The sequence below is a fragment of the Anoplophora glabripennis genome, unplaced genomic scaffold (genome assembly GCF_000390285.2).
Source record: "Anoplophora glabripennis isolate ALB-LARVAE unplaced genomic scaffold, Agla_2.0 scaffold15, whole genome shotgun sequence".
Lineage (NCBI taxonomy): Eukaryota > Metazoa > Arthropoda > Insecta > Coleoptera > Cerambycidae > Anoplophora > Anoplophora glabripennis.
In genome coordinates, this window is record NW_019416279.1 from 399,610 (window position 1) to 426,103 (window position 26,494).

The 26,494-nt window shown below is 32.8% G+C and overlaps 1 protein-coding gene across 1 annotated transcript in view; it reads right to left on the reverse strand.

Moving 5' to 3' along the window:
* LOC108905070 (protein gooseberry-neuro-like) overlaps positions 1–26,494 on the reverse strand; it is an 88,639-nt gene that overhangs the window by 1,094 nt on the left and 61,051 nt on the right. Inside the window, exon 5 of the mRNA XM_023457379.1 lies at positions 2,380–2,573. Within this exon, the coding sequence (XP_023313147.1) occupies positions 2,380–2,573 (194 nt within the window). The remainder of the gene's footprint in view (positions 1–2,379; positions 2,574–26,494) is intronic.

The window sequence follows — 26,494 nt, forward strand, 5'->3', positions numbered from 1 at the left end:
GGTCAGTGAACTCGAATCCGAGGTTTGTTTACCCCTACTAACCCTAGAGGTAGTTCAAGGTCATTTCAATGTCATTTATGAAGTATTTTGGACAGAAAAGTTAAAATCAGTCTGAAAAATCTGAAAAAATTCGTCTAAATGTTTTTGAGGTCACTGAACGCGAAGGGTTCAAGGTTATTTAAGCTCCATCACATCAGGTTCAAGGTGATTTGAAGGTCAAATCGAGAAAAAGTTTTGTAAAAAATTAGAAAAGACACAGTAAAGTGATGTTGGATTGCTGGTCGAATTCGCTGTTATTTTCGTCTACAAGGACTTACTTATACCAAGGTCATTCAGAGGACGATTCATTTTGACTGTGCCAACGAATGAGATGAGATGAGAATAGTAAAACGAAAGTAAACCATCAGAAAAAGAGACTAACTCCATATAAACGTGTAGATGGTTATACGTATACAGATGGAAACCCTTTGAAGACCTTTAATAACTTCCAGATCAACTCAGTGATCCCGAAAACACATCAATACACTTTTTCAATTCTTTTATTGGGACAACCTGTATATTTTTCCTACAATTACTATGTGATGGTGACTTTTGTGAAATTTTAATTTAGAAATGGCATTCTTTTAAGCTTCTTTCTTAAAAGTTCTTAAAAGTAAAATTTCTTAAGCTCACCTGAGTAAAAAATAATTTATATTGTTTTAATAAACTTATCGACGCAGAAACCAACGTTATAGGCAAGCCAGAACATGTATATATTATGACGAAATAATTTTATTTAGTATAATGATCTCAGTTTTGTTTTATTTTGAATAATGATTTCGAATTTTGACTAGCCCCACGTTAGGCGCCAAAATTTTATGTACTGGACGATTGTACTTACGATTCTCAAATTTTTAATTAATTAACGAGTTCAGTTTCTGTAGAAAACTATTTCTTTTGCTGAAGTTGATTTTAATTTAAATTAGGTAACTTAACATTTTTTATTTGTCGCACCTATCTGAATTTATTATATTTAGTTTTATTAATCTCAACATCTCAAAAGCAACACAACCTTAGTAAATTTTAATTTATTTTATCAAAAGAACAATTTGGAAATATCCTATAATTTTTCATTTTAAAAATCCTATTACTTGATCTAGCTATTCTTGGTCCATTTTTACAAAAATTAATTCTTAATACTATTAATTATTAATAATATTACTCTAATTTTATCTTCCTTCTGAAAGGTCCTTTCTGGTTTTGTGATTTTCTTTGAGCCACCCTATATTCATCTCTTTTTTTGTTTTTTTTTTATCTTCTGATAATGTTTAGGCCACACTCTACCGGTTTCTTCTTCGATCTGAGCTACAACTTACTATTTTTTTTTTTCACATCGGTGTTTCACACCTTCACTTTCACTCGTTATAGCTAAACTCTTCCACAATTTTTTTTTAAACATTTTTTTACTTTACTTTCGTAGATTCTTCTTTTCATTGCAAATTTTGCTATTTTATGGGCTTGCCATTACTAAATTAACCTTTCTCTATATTTTTTAAATTAACAAAATAAGAATCAATTTAATTTTTATTTTTTCCTCCCCTGTTTAATATTTATTTTTCTATTACGCTTTCCTTTTCTGTTCTTATATCATCTTTTATTCGCTTAAATATTTTTTTCTATTCTAAGTAAGTTCTGTAATCGAAATTTTTGTAGATATTTTGAATCCAACCGCCGGAGTTCTTGGCATGGGCAATCGCCAAAAATTGAAAAAACAGCCTGGAATCCGCACGAACTCACCAATAAGTGAAAGTCAATCCAGGAAGGGCAGCAATCGAGTGGTAAAACAGCGCCCCAAATGTAAGAATGAGTACTGGGAATTTGGCGGAGATACCAGCAGGTGTGATCGAAAGTCAACCCTGATTATTTATAGTTTATTAACCAGAGCACAGTGGCCATTACGAACTATAACTATTTGTTTACCATTTTAAACAACAGCATTCCCCCCATGTACGTAGTTAGAGGAATCTCCAATTTATTTATCCTACTTAATGAATAAAAAAACATAGTATTTGGTTAATATGACATATTATGTTGTAGTGAAAATTTTGACCCTTAGTATAGTAAATAGGATTAAAACAGTAAACTAACTGTACTTTTAATACTGTCAAAATAATCATTATAACAACTGTGATTTCAAACCAAGCACGCCATACAATTGGTTCAAGGGGCAAAGATATATCTTTGCTTTTAATATATTAAAATATCATTAAAATCCGACCTCTATAAATACTGTCAAATAAACAACTGAAATGAAAACTGTGAGAGCAAACCAAGTACGACCCTGTTAAGAGCCACGTGACCCGAACTCACTGTTATTTCACATAAACTCAAATAACCCACCTGTATCCTGGCCTCGGTCAATCCAGTCCGCTGAGCCAGTTCCTCCCTAGTGTACACATCAGGATATTGCGTCCTGCTGAACTCCCTTTCCAGCGCCTCCAGCTGATCCCCTGAAAACGTCGTCCTTGACCGTCGTTGCTTGCGTTTCAGTGGAATGCCGGGCTCTGTCTCTATGTCGCTGTCGTCCTCACGTCCTGAAAGCAACAGATAGTGGCTCTTATTGGATGCCAATGTGATATGTAGCAGACACTTTGTTTTTATTCCGGAATGGCATTTTCCGAGAAATGGGAGGGTTTGTTTGTAGGCGGATAGTCGGGGAAATTATTGGGTATGGGTGTCTTCAGAAAAGTAGGGAGTTTCATACAAAAAAATTAATGCAAATACGTAAATATCACCTGTCAGGTAATAGGTAACGTTGTGATGCAAAAATGTAATAACGACAACTGCAACTCCTGAAGAGTATTGTGACATAGTTACAAAAGTATCATGTTGTACAGAGAAATACAAATGTATTTTTGTTTTTTTTTTGTTGTGACGTCCGAAAGTAAATCGTCCATTTAAGGATCTTATTTTATTTTACTTGACGTGGAAGTAGATATATTAGAAGGTTCATTTTGTACACAACAACAGTGTAATTAAAAAATTGATGTCTAAATTGCTTTTACTAAAATTATTTCTCCTCTTTACAAGTACTTTGTAGCTTAATATTTTTTTACACACTTCAATTTTTTTAAACCGGAACTTTAAAAATTAATCCACCTCTAAGAAAAAGTAATTCAAAAAACCCATTTTCAGTCTGAGAACTTAAGCCTGCTTCTACCGAGCAATTATAGATAATTTTATCCACCCCTGGAATAAATTTGAATTAATGCACCTCATCCCAAAGCCTCCAAACAGATTAAATGTAAATGAAACAAGGATTGTTTACATTTTTCGAGGTTTCTGCTTGAAGGGCTTAATAAAGCGGCCCATAAGGCACGCAAATTAAATCCCATAATCTCCTTAACAGAGGAATTATTTCGCTAAATGTTGCACGGGCCCGAACAAAAAACCCCCTATATTAATTTAAAGACTGCATGGTATTGTTTTTGCGAGCTGGATTTTGTAATTACTGAAATTAATATAAATGCCTTTCGCGTTTCGTCTTTTTGTGTTGTTGGATGAGAAAAATGGGGATCGCGATTCAAGGGTGACTTCTAGATTCGACTACTTAATTGTAAGTGACATCATAAAGATCAGCGATCAAGGAAACAAACTCGTTTGTAAGGTGTGACATAACCATTTGAGTTTATTATTTTTTCAGAAAAAATATTTTTTTGTGTTCATCTTTTTTTGTGTTCTCCACCCCATCCGCACGCCATTGAATGAAACGATGAAATTAAAATCTACCTATTAAAAGACCAGTGTTTATACCGGAAATTATGGATGAGAAATATAAGTAGATACACTGATTTTTCTAAATCTTCATAATCCTTTTTTGTTTGCTGCATAAGTATCGACATGCATGGAAATCTCCTAATCAATTTATCCAATAGACAAAGAGTCAAAGTAAATAGTTTTGCTGCGAATTATGTCGAAATTACATCAGGTATACCCCAAGGATCCTATTTAGGCCCTTTAAACCTCTCTTTATTTATCAATGATATTAGCGTCTGCTTCTCTCAGTCATTTTATTTTCATGCAGATGATTTGAGGGCATTCAAACCCATATCATCCTTCAAGGATTGTCAAAATTTTCAAGCAAGCCTGAATCTTGCCTGAATATTGTTTACGAGCCTGGAAAATAATTTCCATTATACGTAATAATACTGTTCTCCAAAAAAGTACATTGAATGAAATATTTAGGATTAACATTACATGCTAAATTACAAATTATTTGGAATTTAGATAACTTATATTGTAGGAAAAGCTCTGCTTAACTTTGGATTTATTCTACGTATTTCCAAATCGTTTTATGACTCAAAAACTTCTGTTGTTCTGTATAATATAATAACTTGTCAGATCACATCTTGAATTTGCGAATTCGGTTTAGAATCCACAATTTGTTCAACACCTGAATCATCGCTCCAATCAGAACTTGCAGTTTTAACATTATAGTAGAAGATTTAACCACTATAATAATATGTTAAAAGTAGGTTCTAGTATAAATATCAAGTTACATATTTGAGATTGTTTGTGCTTTATAAAAACATATAAACACATTTCAATTGTAAAAAGTGCTGGAAGTGCTAGAATTTTATACAAAGTAAACTTGTCTTTACAAAATTTTTTGAAAGACAGTCCGCAAAAACAGATTCCGTATGTTAGACTTGACTTCACCTAAGAATGGTACAGACATATCTTGTTGATCAGCATTTAAAACGCTTTTGAAGTAAACTATAGCATTGTGAATGCCAATTTAGACATTCATCAATACCTATGTAGGTACACAGAGGGATCTCACACTATCAGAATCTCTCGGATTGTAATGGAACAGTAATAGTCGAGACTAGAATACAAACAATTTTGTGAAAACCACCCACCAATATCTGACAGCATATCCTTACATTTATTGATTAAATCTTTGTCTAACTTGTCAGATAAAATGACTGAGGTGCCATCTGAATATAAAGTAAAATATGCTGTAGACAAATTTGCTAAGTCATTAATGTACTATAACAAAAGGACAGGACCCAATATGTACTCCTGTGGTGCACCTAGTTTTATAATGCTTGTCTCTATACACGCTAACTCACCTATGTGGCTGCCACAAAAACAATGCAATCTGTTTTCTAGTCACACTTATGGATATTCTTAATCTGTCGCTCATTCTATATTATTTAGTAATTGCTGATCTCTAGATATTTACACTTGCAAAACACAGTATATAAAATTATTGCATTTCTTCGTTTTTAGTTTAGTTTTAGTCTCAATTTAGCTTAAGATTTGGTCATTCTTGTCGCTATTCTTAATGTATCCACCCAGATCTTTTATTTTGTAATTATTCGTCACCCTATTATTGTAATACCTATTTGTTATGACAAATTAAATAAAAATATCTGGAAAACTAAACATCTTGAATCAAAATGTTATGGGTCAAAGGACATTTATTTTTCAATAAGGAACTGATTAGAGAATAAGTGAAATCACCCTGTATATATCGCCAATTTATGAATAAAAATTTTCCCTGTCAGCTTTGGTTATTATTGCACTGCAACTGGGTAATACCTATATAATTTCTTTCGACAAGGAGTTTAGCCGGGGGTATTTGCATTTAGATGAAGCAAGTACGTGATTCTGCCTTAAAATAATGCAATTGTAATATTCAACACATGTAAATTATTTCCGTACGTAATAGTTTTCTCTTTTATTCAAATTAGGCAGTAAAAGAACTAAAGAGGTGTACTGAGGCGTCGGTTATTGCCTCAAGTCCATATTAAACGAATCGCGGCAAATCTCCATAAATTAGAATTGATGTTTTAATGAATCGGTACGTACGGATATGTTTTACTATTTTTTTATGAGACTCAGTTAAAAAGTAGGTAATTAATATTCTTTAAAACACTGAGACTTTATGCAACTAAATCGGAATAATTATGAAATTTCAGAAAGTTGCTTTCTGTCTCAAATAATGACTAAAACAGGTGATGTAACGTTTCGTTCTTTACCAAGGCGCGTAATCATAATATTCCAGGTGGGTAATGTCCAAAAAACGTCAATATCACCAGAGTCAATAAGACATTTCTGATAACGACGTAACGACGTTACCAGTTTGACACCCAATAAACGTCAACAAGTGAATTTTAGCATGCTACCACGTATGACAAGAATCCGACGTCGAATAAACGTCAACACCGCATAAAATCAACAATCAGGCAGGGAAGGCATGTACATCAAGAAAATTATTGCGGCGCAATATCATCTATACTGTAGAAGGCAAAGTAGAAAAATTGTCGAGTTCACAAGGTCATCCGGCAGAATATGACGATGATTTAATAGACGTCGAGATAATCATTTGCATAAAATATTGGGTAAGGATGTATCTTTGAATTTTTATTTAAATAACTGAATCTACTGAAACATGAACTTGAGGGAATTCGAGCTAAATAGGCAAAGATAAAGTATTTTGAAATGGTATGGTATCTAGAGACGGATGACAGACAATACGGATGTATAATTAAGACCATTGCTAATAATTTTATAGAAAAAAATAGCGAAAAATAAAAAACGAGTCAAGAAGACTACACTGAGGGTAACTGAAAGATTTATAAATACCCACAAGTTTAAAATTGTAAGAATTTCAAAATTCTTCGTTGAATATCTTCTAACATATCTAAGTATATGATTGTCATAATTTGGACACCAAAATTTTGGAAATATTAAAACCAAGTGTTCTTAGTGCCTTGTCGGCAATAGTTTACATATACAAGGGTAGAATATAAGACGTCATTTCCCGTTATGGCCCTTTGAATGAATGTTTCATCGTCACTGAAAAAGTGACCCACAAAAAAAGGATCGGATCTGGTATTCAGACCCTAGTATTTCCAGGTATTTTTTACCGCTAAATCCGAATCTGCCTTCAGATTTGGTCCAACGGGTCTGAGTTTTCGGGAAAATTCAAAATACAGCTTAAAATTCATAAAAAACGTCATTTACGATCGACGAAAGTTGTAAAAAATCAAATTATTCTACCAGCTCACTAGACGTATGATTTTTCACTCGTTTAATTCCAATTTATCATCATAGAGTCAGACAAATTTGTCCAATTTCATTCAAAAACAAAAAATAGATCAAAACGCCATTTTCATGGCATAATTGGTGTTGCAGAATTCTGGATCCATCTTTTTATCCATCCACCCATTTATGAATTCATACATCTTTCTATCCAGTCGTTCACGCATGAATACGCATATTTATCCATCCACCTGTACCACCTATAAAACCCATCCATCTATCCATCTATCTATCTACTTTCTGTACTGAGAGATGAGATAAAAGCCCTTTTTTTACCAGTTTTTTTAATTTTCCCGAAAACTCAGACCCGTTGGGCCAAATCTGAAGGCAGATTCGAATTCAGCGGAAAAAAATACATGGAAATACCAGGGTCTGAATACCAGATCCGATCCTTTTTCTTTTTTGTGGGGCTGTGTAATTAATAAAATGTAATGTTTATCACATATTTCTATTTATTTGTTCATAAAATATGCATTTATAACTCGAAATCGCTTTTTTCCCTAGGGAGGTAAGTTACCTCACTTACCTCCCGTTGTCCATACCAACTTCTACTTCTACGGTAAAATCCACTTACCTTCTTAAAAACAATGTATTAATAGTCTATTTATTGTAGTGAGAGCAAATAAAAGATGTTGATACATCTTTCACCCTGTACGGAGGCTGCGAGTAAAGCTACCGGAAAAAAAAACCTCCGGTTCCAAGAAGTAATGGTAATCCTAGGCTGGCCCATTCGAGGCTTGACGTCGTAAAACAATGGAAACGCGAGAATAGAATTTTTCCCCGTTTCCTGCAAAACCGCGGGACGCGGGAACACGCCTTGCACCGGCCATTCATCGTTTCGGCTATCAGCTCGCACCAGTTCAATAATCATAATTCAGTATCGAACAACTCGGAACTAAAGAGGATTTGCATGGTTGCGGGGTCCCTCAGAGGCGGCCGAGTGAGCAGCGCTGCCAACTGTGCAGAATGAAGCGATATACGATCCGGCCGTTATTGTTTCTTTTGACGTTTATGGAAAGTTGTTGGTATTTTTAGTTAATTGTTTATGGGTTTTCGGAAATTCAATTGTTGACTCTCGCTGTAAAGTTGCCTACTTTATTTCTGAGCTTTTGTGAATTCTGAAACAATTCCAGTCAGGGAAACAGTAAAGGGGATTTTATGGTCTTGTTTTTGTAACTGAGAGGCAATTGTTTGTCTGGAGATGGATTTCGCATTGGCGAATACACAGGGTGTTTTCTAGGTCTATGTCATAACTTTGCAAGGTTGTTTCTTAGGTTATTTCAGACTAAAAGGTCGTTAATCTTTTGACGAGAGATACAGGTTGTTAAATTTCTAAAAAATATAGTGTGAGTTGGGCTAATAAGGTCGTTCCCCGATATTAAATATTACATAAAAGTAAGATATTTATACCGGGTGTTCCACATAAAAATCGTCAGCCTCGTATCTCGGAAACGGAAAGAGATAATTTGATTTTGAAAAAAACAGGTGATAACTCTAAAATTTATCCTTGAGTTTGGGCCTCACCGACTGAAGAGCCTGATATCTCTGAAATTATTAAGTTTTTGAAAATAGTCATCCGACAAAAAATGTTTAGAATTGAACAAAGTATCGGATAAACCTTGTAACAAATTTCCTGCCAACGAAAAGTTTCTTTCGACTTCAGCGCCACCTCCAATTTGCTCTGAAAAAAATCAAGTTACACTCCTTGACAATGCCATCGATGAGCTCTATCATCTGTTTTTTTGTTTTCAAAATCAAAATATCTCTTTCCGTTGCCGAGATACGGGGCTGAGGACTTTTATGTGGAACGCCCGGTATAATAAAGTCAGTAAATAGCGAAATCACTTCTTTTGTTTTCCATATATCATTGGAATTCCACGAAATAGTAGATGATGACGTACAGATACGACAGAGGCTGTGATAGAGGCAAAATCCTGAAAAAAGTAACAATTTTCATTAAATAGAATTCTGTAACTCTGTAGTTATCTTATCCTGCGGTATAGATGGCGCTGCAGGTCAAAAGTGTAAAACTACAAGTAAAACTACAATAGACTGGAGCCAATCACAACGAAATGCCAACGCATGTACTACACCATTAAAGAATGGTAAGCTAAAATTGTATGTATATCATAATCAAAGAATCAATTGAAGTCTTTACAGTGGAAATGATACACTGAAAGAAATAGGCATAGTAAACTGTTTCTCTAGAATAATGTGTATATCGCATATTAAAACTTTTATAACAGATATACAACTTTTATTTAAAAAATCACTCATCTCTGTCTCCCATTATTCAATGAGTTTAATGGGAAATCTGTGTTGTATGCTTTATGTTCCATCTGTATAGTAATCGACTATTACGCTTCTTCTAGTTGGATGAGGATTGACAGTATAGACACATGTTTTATGACCATTTCTCGTTGTGTGAGGTGGAAAATTATGTAAGTATGTTATGTTTTATTGATTTTAATTCTTTGTTTTTTTATATTTAAATCTTGTTTAAATCTTAAAAGTCATTATCTTGTGTATTAGAAACCCCTGTTGTTAAGCTTTACATAAGATGGAGGAACAGAAGGCTAACGGTGACAAAGAAGAGCACGAGTTAAGTCAATCAACTAGAGGTAATAGAATTAGAAGAAAAAAATTACAGAAATATGGGAAACGATGCTACTATTTAGTAGCAGCGTAGAGCACATCGAAACGGCTTCAGAAAGCATTAAAATGAATAAGAACAGTTACAAAATACCTCAAAGTAACTTGAAAGTGTATAAAATTCTTTAAATTTGCTATGAAATATATTAAAACAGACCAAAAATTGTATTTTTTAAAACTTGTAAGATACCTACTTCCGGATGCCGATGAATTTAGTTTGGGTTTGTGGTGCTGTGTTGTGAGTCAAGAATCGAGAAATAAGTCAAACTACTAAATTTCAACATGCGATTTCTCAAAGACGAAAAATGATATCGGGATAAATCTAAGTGAGTTTTAAAGAGTAAACATAGTACTTTAAGATCCCATTAATGGTTTCAGTAAAAAAATACCTTTCCATGTAACTTAACCTTAAATATGTCAAAAAATCGCGATTTTGGCACTTCTAGGTAAGGATATCTCGAAAACCAGAGCCGGTTGGGAAATCTGGACCATATGGATTCGAATTCAGCGCACCAAAATCCTTTGGAAAAGCTTATTCGTGTTGTTGGGTTCAAATCTTGTCGTCCTGTGTAATTGATTGAAAAACACATACCTGATATGTTTACATTCTCAAATAATGCAATCTTTCAGAGAAACAACCTATATTCTTGCTTTCACCTTTGACAAAGTTCGGCCACGTAAAAAATATATCTCGTTAAACTGTGAAATAAAATTATCGACACGAAACATTGTTATAATCACATGAGAATTTTTTATTTCTATCATTAAAATTTGCTGCATTATTATTTCACATTCGTTTTGAAAATATTTTTATACTCACATTTATTGATTTTTCCATTTAAGGAGGTATATCGGGGTCCGAGAGAAGTGAGGAGAGCAGGGGGATCCTATGCTTTTCTTATGGGACTAGAACCCGCTGCCAATTTGAAAAAATTAAATTCTATTGAAATTATTTGCGATAAACATTATCTATATAGCAAAGAAATCTACTCATATGCACATAGCATACATATTGACTAATTAACAACATAAAAATATCATATTTAAGTAGTTTTAAATTATATTTAATGAACACATAAAGACTATGTAGATGTGGAAACAGCGCTAATAATTGATTAACAGTTGTACACACTGCGAACCTACAGATCTCGAATATCGGAGATATTGCTCGTCAAATTCTGGTAAAGATGCGTACGTGTTCAAAAATGTATTGTGTGTAAACTATGTACAATATAATTATTATATATAGCAAATATATCGTATTATCCTCGCGAAGATTTGTATCCTTTATTTAAAATCCGTAAATCATGTGAACTGGTAAAACAACAGAATTATGTTAATTTAGTTCTAAAGAAATGAAATGACACTTGCGCCCATCTCTCGTCCAAGTTAAAGAAAATGTTGGATGCAATTTTGAAGGTTCTGTGATAGAAATTACATTATTACTCACTGTTCTTAATCTCTATTTTAGTAATGTTACAAAAGTTTTGCAACTATAACTAATTTTTTAGATATAAAGTTTGCTCAGAAATATTTATGTTCCTTTGTTATTCCGTACAAATGCTTTTATCTCAAGTAGGTATTACTAATTATATTAATAAAACTTTATGTAACCCTAAATATTGCTGGGTAATGATTACGATGTTTTTATAAACCATTAAATATATTAAAAGGATTTATCAACTGTATTTTTATTCCAATAAATATATCACAGCTTCCTAGTTTTTTTTAATTAATTTAGTTTTTTAAAAACATTACAAAAAATCATCTGTTGTGGATAATTTATTGTTGATAACAATGTACATGGGATTTAGGAAAAATATATATGTTTGAAATCAATTTCGTTTTTATCAAGTCTTTCAAATGTATTTCCTCCTTGCTGTCAGCTGATTGCGACGTTGCCACATCCTCAAGTCGGACAGAAATGAAATTATTGGTTTCTGTTTCTAATTAACACAGCTGTACTATGTTCAAAACTTATATTAGTTTTACATCAAGAATAAGATAATACTGTGTACTATCTACGGAAAAGTTTTGTTTCACAATTTCTACATTTTTTTATCAGTTATGGGCAAAAAAAGAGCCGCACCGTCCATCTTCGCCATATAAACCTATGTTAAAATGATCAACTTTCAACAATATCTCAAAATTTAGATTAAAAAAAAATTCAAAAAAATGTGACGCACAGAGGGAGCACTGGATAATACGCTATATAAATTTCAAGTACATCTGTGCATTTGAGTAAACCCGATATACCTCCTTAAGAACATAATCATTTGGACTTCCCGGAAGAACTAAGCAAATTGCCCTTACGTTTTTTCTCAATTCTTTTAAAATTGTATACCAGGCGAATTTGTGATACGACGACCTAACCCTCTGACTCGACATCGTCCAGGGGGGCAGCACATTACCACCCCCCACCCCCTCCACATTCCAACTCTTCCAGCGTCGCATCTATCATTTAACGAATTGATGCGTCCTATATCTCTCGCGTCAGTTAGCCTGCACGCCCCATAAATAAGGGGTCGTCTTTTTCTCGACCTCAGCGGTGATATATTTCCCTGGTTTTTAATTTCAGCTCTTTCCTCGTCCATATTCATGGCGGCAGGCAGACTGATTAATATCAATTTATTAAGCCCGTGTGTCTGTCTGGACCTGTAACGGCTACAGCGACTGGTAGTGGGTCACGCTAATTACGTAATTGCCTTGGTTGTAATTAGTGTTTGACGCTAAATGATTAAATAATTGTGATTGCGCCTTTTGTTATGTACAGGGTGGATCGTTTGGTTGATTGTGGGTTGGAAGTGATACTATAAGAGATAGAAAATAGTTGTATTTGGTTCCAAGGCGTTTTTATGATCAAGAAGTTTTGAAATAATATTTTTTCGGAAACTTTCGAAACTTTGTTATATTATTCAATTTGTTGCATAATTAGCTTGCTCAACTTGTTTACTAGATTCTAAGTTAAAATAAGAAAATAGGTTTGTGAGATTGGGGTTCGGGTAACCTAACCAGCAATGGTGGCGCTCAACGTGGGGTTCGAACCCACGACCCTGAGATTAAGAGTCTCGTGCTCTACTGACTAAGCTAGTCGGTTTCCACGTTGGGCGCCACAATTATGACGTTGGGGTTCGGGTACACTGAAAAAAGGATTTATTTGGACTAAATAAATATCGTTTGCCATGAACTAATCCTAGTTTTGGATATTGCCTAGCATATATATATTGTGAAAAGTAACTAATAATAAGTTCATAGTTTTGTAATAAATCTTATTTGAATGTTAATTTATTTTTACTGTAATATTACATTTCACCTCTTTATTATTAATCTACATATTTTAAGATGTAGATGACATATGATTATTGGAAATATATCTTAGCTTAATGTGAACTAACAGTTTTTCAGTGAAAATAGGTTATTTTAATATTAATAAATCAAGGGTTTATAAAAAGTGAATTGTTTTTTACACTAATATTTGGACGTATTTTTTTCTTGATTAGTCTCAAAATTATGTATCTACTTTCTCAAATTTAATTAAACTGATAATTAGACAACTTATCTAACTATAAGTTTATAATTAAATTTGAAAAGGTACATAGTGTTGAGACCTACTAATATGTATTATGAATATGATCTAAGACAACAAGAAACACTACCTTTTTATATAGTCTATACTAGCCTACTGAACTACACAGTACACTACAGGCACCTTGCACCCACAGTCGCCATGATGGCAAAGATACGACTGTCAGGGGAGAACATAACTTGGTCACGTGATTGGAGAGTAATTTTTAAATAATATTTTTTAATATTGAACTGATAATAGTTTTAAACTATATAAAAATGTAACTTTTATAACCAGCTGGTTCACATTTAAGAAATTATATATTTGGAATAATTTCCCTTTAAAGTTTAATTGTAACGTTTGATAGGCCAATATAAAATAATATTTATTAAATAAAAACGAATATAAATTTGTATTAAAAATGTATTCTTTTAATTCGCCTAACAAATATTCTAAAATCATAAATGGTTATATTAAATCTAATTTGTTAATTTTAGACAAACCTATTGTAAACTGTTTCTTTTTTAATTCAAACAAATCAAATAACTTGTATTGAATGTAACTAGCATAAATGTAAACTGACTGGATTCAAAACAATCGATTGCTTTAATAGAAAGTAATTGTTTTTTCAGTGTAACTTAACCAGCAATGGTTCGTCACTAACTTATGCTAGATCTTCATCTACACACAACATTATTTACTAATTAGCAAATGACAAAACAATTTGATCAAAAGTAATGGTAAGTACAGACAAAGTTTTGTTACTAAACGTCAACAGTTTGTAGCGTCGCAATCTTATTTCACCGCTTGGTCGTGCGCCGCATTAGAGCATCACCGGAACCCAGTGGCATCCGGTTGGGAATTTCTTACAGGTTTTAATAAAAATACGCTTAAAAATGCTTCTCAAACAAGCTGAAGCTCATAAAGGACCTTTGATTCAATGCTATATCTCCGAAACTTGCAGGAATAAATTAATGAAATTTTAAGGATCTATAAGTAGCAATTATTCTCAAGATGCACGGAAAGAAATCTAATCTATATTTAAGCATACTACGAGCCAGTAATACCAGATATTTAATTTAAATATTTACTTATTCATGACATTCAATACTTCTGAAAATAAAACTAAATTATAGACTTACTCTAACGGAAATAAGTTTTTATTGCAGATATTGAATATTCTTAAAAAAGAACATGTTATTCTTCCCCATATACAATTTTAGAGATGTTTAACAACTTAGTTTAATTCTAATCTGTTTTTAACAAAATAAATTTAATATCGATTTAATTAGTGATGTATTTAAACAGAAATTTTATCGTCTTACTTCAAGTAATTTGTTCATGTTCCAAGAATAATAATCTTTGCCCTTGAATAATTGTTCTTGAACGCATTCTAAGGATACCTTTCCCGTCTCTGCCTTTATCCGCCTAAAGCATTACTGGCTTCTGTTCTGTTTGTTTTGTCTAGTCCTAGTGTATGCACGTCGTCTTAACAAGAGCCGACTGTTTCCCAGTTTCGATTAAAAAAAAATTGAAGATTTATTAAAATTGTGGTCACGCTAATTATGTCTGTATATCGAAAATCAGTCAAGATAGCTGGATTTGTTTGTACCAATCGAAGCTCTACAGAAAAAAGCACGGAAATTATCGTTTTTTTTACATATATGTCACTGTTTAACCTGTACCTTGCAATTCCTGAAGAAGACGTGAAAGTGTGTCGAAACATCGATTGATAGTGTTAAACTAAAGTGTTCATTACTATTTTCCATTGCAACAATATTAAAGACCTCTACATGGCAATTTAACATGACCTGTCATTTTGACAGAACAAGTTTTCGTTTATAATTTAACAAGTCTTACGTTTTTATAGTAAAAGATAATACCTATTGCTGAAAAAAAAGTTATTACGCTAAATATTCTGCTTATTTAGCGCATATCCGGAATATACCTCAACCAAAGCTTATTGACAACCATCGGTCTCTTCATGCTCGTACTCCGCAATCCGTGACTTGGCACATTGGGTTCTGTGGCCGTGATTAGCTCGAGTTCTGTACGCTTCTATATGCGTCTGATTGATGCAGGCAAATAATCCGCTGCTTTATTGAAATTAAATTGGGCAAACACAATCGCCTTTGTGAAATTAATTAAGGTTTTCATCTTCAGGGCCTTATTGATTCGTCAAATCCGGTACGTCACCGTGACTAGGTAGATTCTAGGAACTGATTTTACACTTCACCATTTGTTTGTCAATAATTCTATTTCTAAAAATATCCGGATATAAAAGGATCTTATTGTTAATTATATGATCATTAGGTTTATGCGCGTAACATAGTACTAATTCATCGCCGTTTCTGCCACACAAATTAACAAAGAGATTAATATGACTTTTCTTGATATGTTGTTTTATTTCAAAAATTTGTTTATGATTAAAGTTCAGGAGAAAGAGGGATGAGTTCTTTTGGCGTTCTTACTGTAGGCCTAATTTTTGTTTTTTAAAAGTTAAAATAAATAAATAAAAAAATTGGGAAACTACATAAACGATAAAAATCTATTTAACCTATTCTGTATATGTACATTACGGTTGAATCTGTATTGAAAAAAAATTGATCTATTGGATGAAAATATACCGAATGTTTTTTTTTCGGATGTTTTAAAGAACGCGAATAAATAACGAATCAACACTTGGAAAGCTGAAATTTCATCGTCACATTTGTCATTTTTAGTCCAAGCATTCTGTCACGGATTAATGTTAAATTTGCAGAAATTATTACCTGGACAAAAAAAATATGACCGTATAGAAAATTAAATTTTAAATTGAGTTTCTTGTTCTTTAAACTCGNATTCTGCTTATTTAGCGCATATCCGGAATATACCTCAACCAAAGCTTATTGACAACCATCGGTCTCTTCATGCTCGTACTCCGCAATCCGTGACTTGGCACATTGGGTTCTGTGGCCGTGATTAGCTCGAGTTCTGTACGCTTCTATATGCGTCTGATTGATGCAGGCAAATAATCCGCTGCTTTATTGAAATTAAATTGGGCAAACACAATCGCCTTTGTGAAATTAATTAAGGTTTTCATCTTCAGGGCCTTATTGATTCGTCAAATCCGGTACGTCACCGTGACTAGGTAGATTCTAGGAACTGATTTTACACTTCACCATTTGTTTGTCAATAATTCTATTTCTAAAAATATCCGGATATAAAAGGATCTTATTGTTAATTATATGATCATTAGGTTTATGCGCGTAACATAGTACTAATTCATCGCCGTTTCTGCCACACAAATTAACAAAGAGATTAATATGACTTTTCTTGATATGTTGTTTTATTTCAAAAATTTGTTTATGATTAAAGTTTCAGGAGAAAGAGGAATGAATTCTTTTGACGTTCTTACTGTAGGTCTAATTTTTGGTTTGTAAAAGTTGTCGTCAGTATAAAAAAGTTGCGAAACAACATAAATGATAAAAATCTATTTATCATATCCTGTATATGTGCATTATGGTTGAATCTGTACTGAAAAGAAAATTGATCTATTGAAAGAAAATATTTCGAATGTTTTTCTTTCGTAGGTTTTAAAGAACGCGAATAAATAACGAAACAACACTTGGAAAGTTGAAATTTCATCGTCACATTTATCATTTTAGCTGCCACAGTGGTTTCTACACAGATCTGTTTTAGAGACAATATTTTAGGTCTCGATTAAAGGAATTGGTTAACTGATCGGATGAATAGATTTCCATAACCTTTATTGTACGTTACGTAAATAAGGATAGGTAACAATTTAACTATATGTTTATTTAACCAAATATTAATCTAGACTCAATATATTATTGTATTTAATTATTATAATCAAACCACTGCATTTAAACATAATTTTCACCAAAATAACCGGATTAACTGACACTTGTCCAGCGCTACACACTATACACCACGCCACGAGATGACCTAATGGGGACGATGGGAATAGACAAAGACAACGCACGACAACCATAGTATGGGGTGGGTCATTCAATTATGACATTTACTTCGATTTAGCTACAAGTGTACCAAATACGAGTTTATCTTGGGAATCTATTTAACGGGTACCTATATTTGAGTGAAAGTACTGAGTTTTAGTAGATGAGTTACCTTTATTGCTTTCGCTCACACCGATTTATTTAAAGTGTAAAAATACAAAATAATGAATGAATAGAAATCAAATTTGAGCATAGAGAGAGGAAAAATATTGACAAAACTCTTGCATCGACCCATGGCCTTTCGCTAATCGCGTTACCCAGCGCAATCACAGGGTGCACTGTATTTAACAGTTGTTATAATATATTTAGTGGCGTTTTTTTATTACATCCTGAAAAAGGTGAAAAAGATGAAAACAAGAAAATGTTGGATATCTGGATATCAAGATAACGCTTAGTTCAAGGCATCGTTTTCCAATAAAACGGAAACAGTTCTTTGAACAATGGTTGACTAAGACTATCTCAGGATGCTTCAGTTCAATGACCACCACGTTCGCCTGAGGCCTTTTCCATTTTGACGTCTTATTAACGTACAAGTTTGAATGATAAATGTATTAGTAATGATCTAATAAAAAAATTAATTAAACCAAAACTGTTACAAATACAAAAGTTTTGCAAGAGGGAATGTGTAAAAATTTTCATATCCATAAGTTATCGGCAACATAGATAAATCAGCGGAAAAGCTATCGCTCGCACGCGCGAAAAGTGACTCAAAACACGAAAAGTGGGGGAGGGGGATTTCACTACGAGAAAAATTGCATTATCTCGGCTTCTAATGGATCAATTTTGATATATTTTTTTTTAATCCGATGTCTCGCGAGCCAAGGAATTCGAATATCGTAATTCCAACGGTCTAATTTGCACATATTTTGTTATAAACAAAGCTTATTATTTATGCATTAAATATACTTCTATATATTTTTACCCTGTATATTTCACCCTATGTCATTGCATTTTTTCAATTAAAAAATTTGTTTTCAACACTGAATATGAATGTATTTGGTTATAATTATTACAATTATTTAAATAATTTTTGTTTAAACAAATTAAAAAAAAAATATTTGAAAATAATTTGTTAAATACACATAAAATTAAAGAAAAATAGTACTTTAAAATTATAATTTTTGAAAAAGACTAAATTGCAAAGTGATAAATGTTATAAATCTAATTGTTTAAAAATAAAAAAAGAGTGAGAACTTGAGCGACTGTGTGAAAATATTATTAAAAAAACTCGATTATTTTGCCTTTTTTTCATCAATTATTGCTATTTTGCAACATCGGTAATAAATTTAAATATTTTTAACTTACAGTATATTGTGCAAAATTTAATTCCAAAACTTTTTTCCTCTTCAATATTCTTCCAAATTGCATAGGTTCCAAGATATAAGTAAAAAACTTAGATAAAATAGGTATATTTTTTAATTTTTTAAACATTTTTGCAATTTTGAAAATGTTCCAGACCTCGCCCAGATCTAGGGATCTACACTTCCGACAAAAGTATCACCAAATTAGTTCAAGGGAGCGAGTATTTTTCACAGTACTATTTATTCAATTACTTCGTTTACTATTTCATAAAGTGACGTATTAGTGTACCAAATTACAGTTATTTGAAAAAAATTTTTCTTTGTCAACTTTGATGCTCTTTGGTGATTAAACGAAGCAACTCAGGATGGAGCACGTGACATGGAAACACTGTGTCCTCACCACCTTTAATTTGCCCAGATTGAAATTCTCGCACGACCGCTGGCGGAAGAGCCTCCGACCCGTCTCAAGTGACAATAGCGACTTGTGTGGGCCCGAATACCTGTCTAATTGAACCGCGGGCGGCCCCGCGGAGCACTTGGTGATTAATATGGCACAGACGGGCCTGGATCGATGCCGTCTCATTGAACGGACGAGGAGAAATGCAACCCGCGGATCAAGTGGGCCCTGACATCTGTTTACGCGCCGCTTTGGAGACGTTTGACGTTTTGTTTGGCTGTCACAAGGGTATTTCTTTAAGTAGCCATGAATTTCTAGTACCGAGTTTGTATGAGGACTAATTAAATAAACAATATNAATTACAAGAATAAAGAAATAAACGTTACGGTATAGAACAATAATGTCACAATAACTGAGTTATTGCTCGGGACCTTTATAATTAAACAGACAGTAAAGTAACGCAAAAAATGTACACAAAATTCTACAAAACACATAAAGCGCATAAAAATTTGGAAGTTCTCGCTTGTTATAAACAAAGAATTCTTGTTCATAAAAATCTACTGTATCATCCGCAAAAATAATGTGTCCACCAGTTTTCTAGTTGAGAAGATCGTTAATGTATATACTAAACAAGATAGGCTCCAAGACTGTGCCTTGTGGCATACCATACTCCGCTGCTACATCATCACTTTGAACATTATTTGACCGCAACAAACCTAGGTTTTCCAATGATTCTAATAATTGAGACGCAGGTGGCGCTGAAATTTACCTACATTTTAACTAGCGTTGTAATAGCGTAAAAGTACTTTTATATGAATATGTCTGTTGACGTTGAAAAGTGGCAGTATTTCTGCTAAGGTTTTCCCAGTATAAATATTACTTCTTTTCTTGCTATAACAAGCAAATATTAAAATTCCTGGCATGATTGTAATATAAATTGCGCACATGAGAACAGAAGCAATGTTTTCTCTTTACCTTACGTAAAATTAAAATATTATTCTGAATAATATAAAACTGCATCAGCACTGGTAACATCTGTAAGGTTTCTTGCCTTGCATATGAGAACTTTCGGGAACGAAAACAAATCTAGTTACTATACAGGGTGATTAGCTGACCTCGTTAAAATCTTTAACAATAAATAGATAGCAAGTATAATTTATGAACAATTGTTACATGATATGTTTTTTTGTATATAAGAATAAGAAGTTTTTGTTTTTGTTATTTAAAATTATATTTTGTTATGTTTATTTGAATATATTTTTCCCAGGGCGTCAACAAGAACTTGTCTTGTACTATTATTTGAATTTTAGAGCTAACTCCTCATCAGGATGTGGTTTCCTCAGCTTATGTTGATTTATTTTAAATATAAGATTTTTGAGAAAATGAAAAATTCAACTTAACATTTTACAAATAGATTATATTACAAATTCAAAATATTTGAACAATTTAACAAGTTTTGTATTTCTTATACTTCTCCGTTATATTTACTAGCTATGATATTTTGTTCTAGATAGTGAAAATTTTGAATTATAGTCGACTTTGATATTCATGGAAAGTTTAATTTAGAGTTATAAGTTTGACTCATATTACGAATTCGTTTGGTGTGATATTTTTAACATTCGTTCCCATTATATAAACTTCCAGTAGGTATTTGGTTCGTTGTGAAAATTTGAACTGATGGAAAACTGTACTTCTTGACAGATGGCGTACTACCTTGTGAATACTGTTTGACGTTTCTAACCTGGTAACTTATTTTCACCATTTATTTACTTAATTTTGATTTTCATTTGTTTATTTTAGGCACAACTCAACGATGTTTAGTGTTTGGCAAATTATGAAAGACTAGGTACTACAACCCCTGTTTTAGTTTTTATAAACTGATGACAAAAGAGTTTGTTATTATGGAGACGGCATATTAAACTTTTGTTAAATTTTTAATTGAAAATTATGACTTTATACATGTTTTTTGCAGTATGACTATTACATATTCTGATTGTACACAATTTTGTCAAAATTTTGATGTTTTTATCTTTGTTCTACGTTCATTTTTGTAAATTTTAACGAAATTCTAACTTATTTCTTTATCTGTAATAATGTTTTTAGGTTCATCGATTTTGACAACTTTTACTGTTTATACACTACCTACTTGGAATGTAAATTGGGATTTGAATACAGTTTTCTACGACTAGAAGGTATTTTTTACAATACACGAATCATTTTATACCTTATATATACCTTTTACATAACAAATTTCAAATAAAATCAACTTATAAGTTTGACATTCCGAAAATCGGTACATGAAGTTATACAAAGAACATTAATTTCGATTCCAATTATAAATATATACTAAAGGTTTTAGTTTTAATTTATTGCATGAATTTTATTTATAAGTGCAACTCCCTCTTTCTCTGTTGAGCAACTTGTCAAAAATTTTAACATTTTTTAAATTTCCTCAAACCAATGCCCCAACTTTACAAAATTGTACTCTATTGTACCTTGTAACTTTTCTAAGATATATAGTTGCCATTTATAGCAAATTTAGTTAAAAAATTACAATTACATTCTTTACCTTATTTTGACAGATTGATTTAATTCCAACTCCATTCTTGAATACAACTAAACTAAAATAAAAAATAACTACCGCAGTTTGGAAAGTATATGTCATTGTTTAAGACCTGTCTGTTTGTCCCATATTTTACTAACCTGTTGCTATGACGTCATGCTAAGAGCAGTCAGGCCTTACTTCTATATTGTCGACATCACTCAAACGATATCGTACTATACAGACTGACGACCTTGATCAAATTGCTTAGCCAGTACATAATGTCAATTTTACCGGAAATTCTTTTCAGGAATATGTGCATCAGCGCAAGTCGGATTTGGATCTAATCCGTCTAATCCGACAAACGACGCGACTAAGGTCCACATCGGCGTCTTTGTATAGAGGAAGTTAAGTTAAAAGGAATACTGTGATAGCCCGCAGCTAGGCTGATGGTAGATTGAGCGAAGGATAAGGTAAATATTGAAGTTTGTGGGATATAGGAGTCGTCAAGGAGATTTGTGTATTTTGTTGCTTCCTTGTGTACGCTGCCTAAAGCTAGATAAAATGATGAGTAACGAGAAGTTTACGAAGTTAAATTTTCTTATGAAAAAAAACTGTCACTGGGTGCCATGCACAGTACGAGCTAGAGTGGTATTAAACATATCTGATATACGGAAAGAAGCGGTATCCTGAATCTGAATTTTATTCATTTTAAGTCTGGAATCTATACGATGATGTTTTAAGGGCCCCATATTCTTTAAATAGTGTTTTTCGCAAAGACAAATAATTTCAAACATTTAATAACTGAATAATCTAAAGCTTATCAAATAATAGGAATGTTATGTCATGCCATCTGGTTATTTTCAAAGACGCCGCAGTAAAACGAATAAACAGGTGCAAAAAACGATCAAACCATCAAGGTTTTAGGTACTGAAATCTTCGAAAATACTAACTTTTTTATATATAATTCCACATGTAAATATTCTTATAACATTTACTTGCTTAGTCCTACATATAAAATTGTTTACTTTTATTTATAAGTACGTGAAAATAATTCTTAAAATTTGGGGTTAGAATAACAGCAAACGCATGTTTTACAAACGCTTTTTTTTTAGTTATTATTTTATTTGAGTAAATTTAAATGGTAACAATGAATAAACAAAACATCAAGGATTTTATTTTTGTGCTTACTTTTGTTCTACACGTTTTACTTTCAAAGATTTCAGTACCTAAAAACGCCAGAAATTTCACTTTTTCTCGGCCGGGAATATGGCCACCTTAACTTGATAAAACAAATTTCTGCAATAAATGGATTTGTTGAAAAAAATATACTGGAAAATATCAATACGATGTCAAAATTTTTTATTTATTGGCACTTGTTTGTAGTGATGTGATCAAAACGGTCACTTAATTTCATATACTGACGATATGTATAGTATTTACTGGTGGTCATGGGAGTCTGCTTATAAAGCGTGTTAATGAACTTATGTCAAAAATTCAAAGGGTTGAAAAAACTCAGTTAATTGATGTCATAAACTTGTATCGGAAGTTTAAGGTCATAGAAAAAAAAAATTAAAAATGTGTATGAACTGTTTTGGAACTGCTATTTTATCGCAGCGAGTAGGTACTTACAAAAAATTCTGTAACATTTGTTTATAGATTTGTAATCAGTTTGTAGTACATTGTTGTAGTGATTGCTGTGCTGTTTTTCGAGAGTATATTGAATAGCCGTATTTAAGTTTTCTTTTGAAAATGGCGCAATTATTTAACAATCGCGAATATTATGATATGCTTATAATTGCTGCATTGCTGCTGCTGTTGCATTTAATATTCAACATGTTCAAGCGCTTATTCCTGATAGACTAGGTGGTATCTGTTTTGGTTTGGGTGAATCGTATATCCATGGAGATTTTGGCTTTTTGGCTTTCAAATATCACTAGAAATGAAAATTTTTCTATGCGCATACAAAAAACGTGGGCTTAACTTTTGGCGGCACAATAAGTATGTTAAAAAAATTCGAAAAATGTCATATTTTTCTTCCTATTTAATTATGTATCTTTTCAAGAGTTAGTTGATTTTAGGCGAAAATTGAATAGGAAAAAATGTCTGTAATTAAATTTTTTTACAAAACATGACTAGTTACAAATCGAATGAATCAAGATTACTTATAGGGAATTTTTTGGGGTATTTAAATTGGGTATAGGACCTTTATACTTGGGTCAAGAAAACTTCATGTTATGTAGAATCATCACACCAAATTTCATCAAAATCGGTTCTATAGATTTTGCATAATAATTTCGCAATTCAGATTCTGAAAAAAAATTGCAAATTTTCAAAATTTTGCACAGCAAAAACCAAGGCCCTTAGGTACTTGAAAATTTAATCACATATAGAAGGGCTCTCAAGCTATCAAACGCTTTTTGGAAAATTCGAATCCGTCAATTAGGAGAGCTCTGGCGCTTGTTTAAATATGGGTCAAATTTTTATACTTATAAACAATTAGAATCAATAACTTTATGAATATTCTACCAAATCAAATTTTTTAAAGCAGGTTTTAAAAGTTCTTGGAAAGACGCTTCTTTAAAAAAAAACAGATGGATTGGTCAATTAATTACGTAGTTATAGCCGATCAAAGTTAACCGTCATTTACACTAAATGTACTGGGACATCCGGACTAATTTTTCGAAAAATACCTTTGGTATTTCGAGTACTTACCAGGTCTAAGATTACAATACTTTTCTTCATTGGTAACCTACTTTAAAACGTGTTTAAAAGTTATTTACGCAAGCGAGAAATTCAAGAAAATCGTACGGGTGGTGGTGGTGGAGGAAGCAGAGAGCGCGGCCACTTCGGCCTGCTCGAAATTGAATCGGCGAGTTCAAAACCGCGATGCGCTTAAGAATTGTTAATATCTCACCTTCTAGTGGTCCGATTTTGATGATTTTTTTTAAATTTTAGCGTATTTTCAAATGTCTATCGTTAATAATTATTGGTCTTTCAACAGTCCGATAGTTATTTATCTTTAAACTTCCTTTACTTATCAACTTTATTTTCCTATTGTGCATGAACTTATATACTATTTATCAAAGATCAAAAACAAATTTATTTAAATATTCTGAAATTCTTTAAACAACAATTATTTTCAAAATAAGACGAAAATTAGTAGTATACCTACTGAGTTAATTTCTCATTTGCTTATATTTTAAACAGTAAATAATATTTGAATCATACTTTAATCACAAAAGAAATTATGATTAAATTCCATTCCCCGATTAAATCTACACATTTCTGTAAGTTCAACTAATCATCAATAGATTATATCTTCTAAAAAGGTTTTAAATCATCGGCAAAAGACAAACGATTAGATTTTAGTGCTAGCGATAGATCATTAATAAATAAAATAAAAAGAAGTGGCCCAAGGTTGGATCCTTGAGGTACACCAGAAGTAACTAAAAAAGTTATTTTAAAAAATCAAACTGATTTATCTTTATACAAATCGAGATCTTCAAGGAGGCCCGTTGCGGGTACGAATTACGCAAAATGCGATGACGGTGCGTTGTCAACCTCCGTAAGTGTTGGGATACGCCAACAACGGCTACAAGCCTATAAATCTCCGCTGCTCAGAGGGTGGCCCGGTAAAGTGCGGCCGCCAAAGCAGCCGCGGCATGGCCCACAATGGGCCTCATTGTGAGCAGGGCCGCCAAAAGGACCGAGCTGTGAAACCACGCTCTAATATGCCAGCCGCCTCCTAACGCTCTCCTCCAAACGCCGTGGGGGCGAGAGGGACGAATTCGAAGATAAAATGGTAATCTTTGATGTCAAATTCAAATTCATTTAATTAATTAATTAATTTAGACAATGACAAAAGTTAAGTCAACTAATGAACATACAAGATTTTCATAAACAAATGTGACTTAACCTGAGACTCAAAAACGCACACAAGAAATACAAATATTTGGTGATATCATTTTTATGCCTCGTATTTACAAAAATGTGTGCTTTTATTTCAATAAAACTGTTTCAAATGTAAGTTACAAGTTATAGTTCAAATTTTGTATTATAAAAACAATTGTTGTCTTTCATTACATTTCCTTGGCGTTTCGGACATTCGAGCCCCACGTTGGGCGCCATGTCGTATTTCACAATTTTTATTGTCCTTTTGTGGATTACCTGCAGTATGCAAACTGGAGGTTTGGATGCCTCCCTCATCACGTCAACCTCAATGAATGCATGGAGATGCGTACGTCGCTCTGACCGATTGCACAGCCACATGCAAAAAAAGGTAGTCTGTACTTTTCATGCGACATATGTTATCCGTAGTATTTTTGCCTCCTGATCACGAATCCGGTGTCAGAATTGAGCTATCACATTACAGGAATTTCCTAACCTCAAAAAACAGGTCAAAAATAACAAAAATTCACGAAAAAGTGGTAGGAAAAATATAAAACATTTTTTTTCTATATTAAAATGTTCATTTATATAGTTAAGACCCCGCCGAACGTGAATTAGCGGTCAGAATTGATGGTTCTTTTTATAACCTCAAAAAAACGGGTCAATTATGGTCAGATATCACGAATTTTCAAAAAATAACAAATTCGCGCCACATTTGGTATACGGGGGCTTTCGTAGTCGCTGATCACGGATCCGAGGTCAATTTTGCAAAATTCAAGGAGGCGGATCCAAGATGGCCGACCAAATTTTCAAAAAATAACCGAATCACATCAAATTTGGTATAAGAGGGTTTTCGGGGTCGCTGATCACGAATTCGAGGTCAATTTTGCAAAATTCAAGATGGCGGCCGACCTAATTTTCAAAAAATAAAACACATTCGCGCCAAATTTGGTATACGGGGGTTTTCGAGGTCACTGATTACGAACCCGAGATCAGATTTACAAAATTCAACCCGTGAATAGATCTTTTACAGAA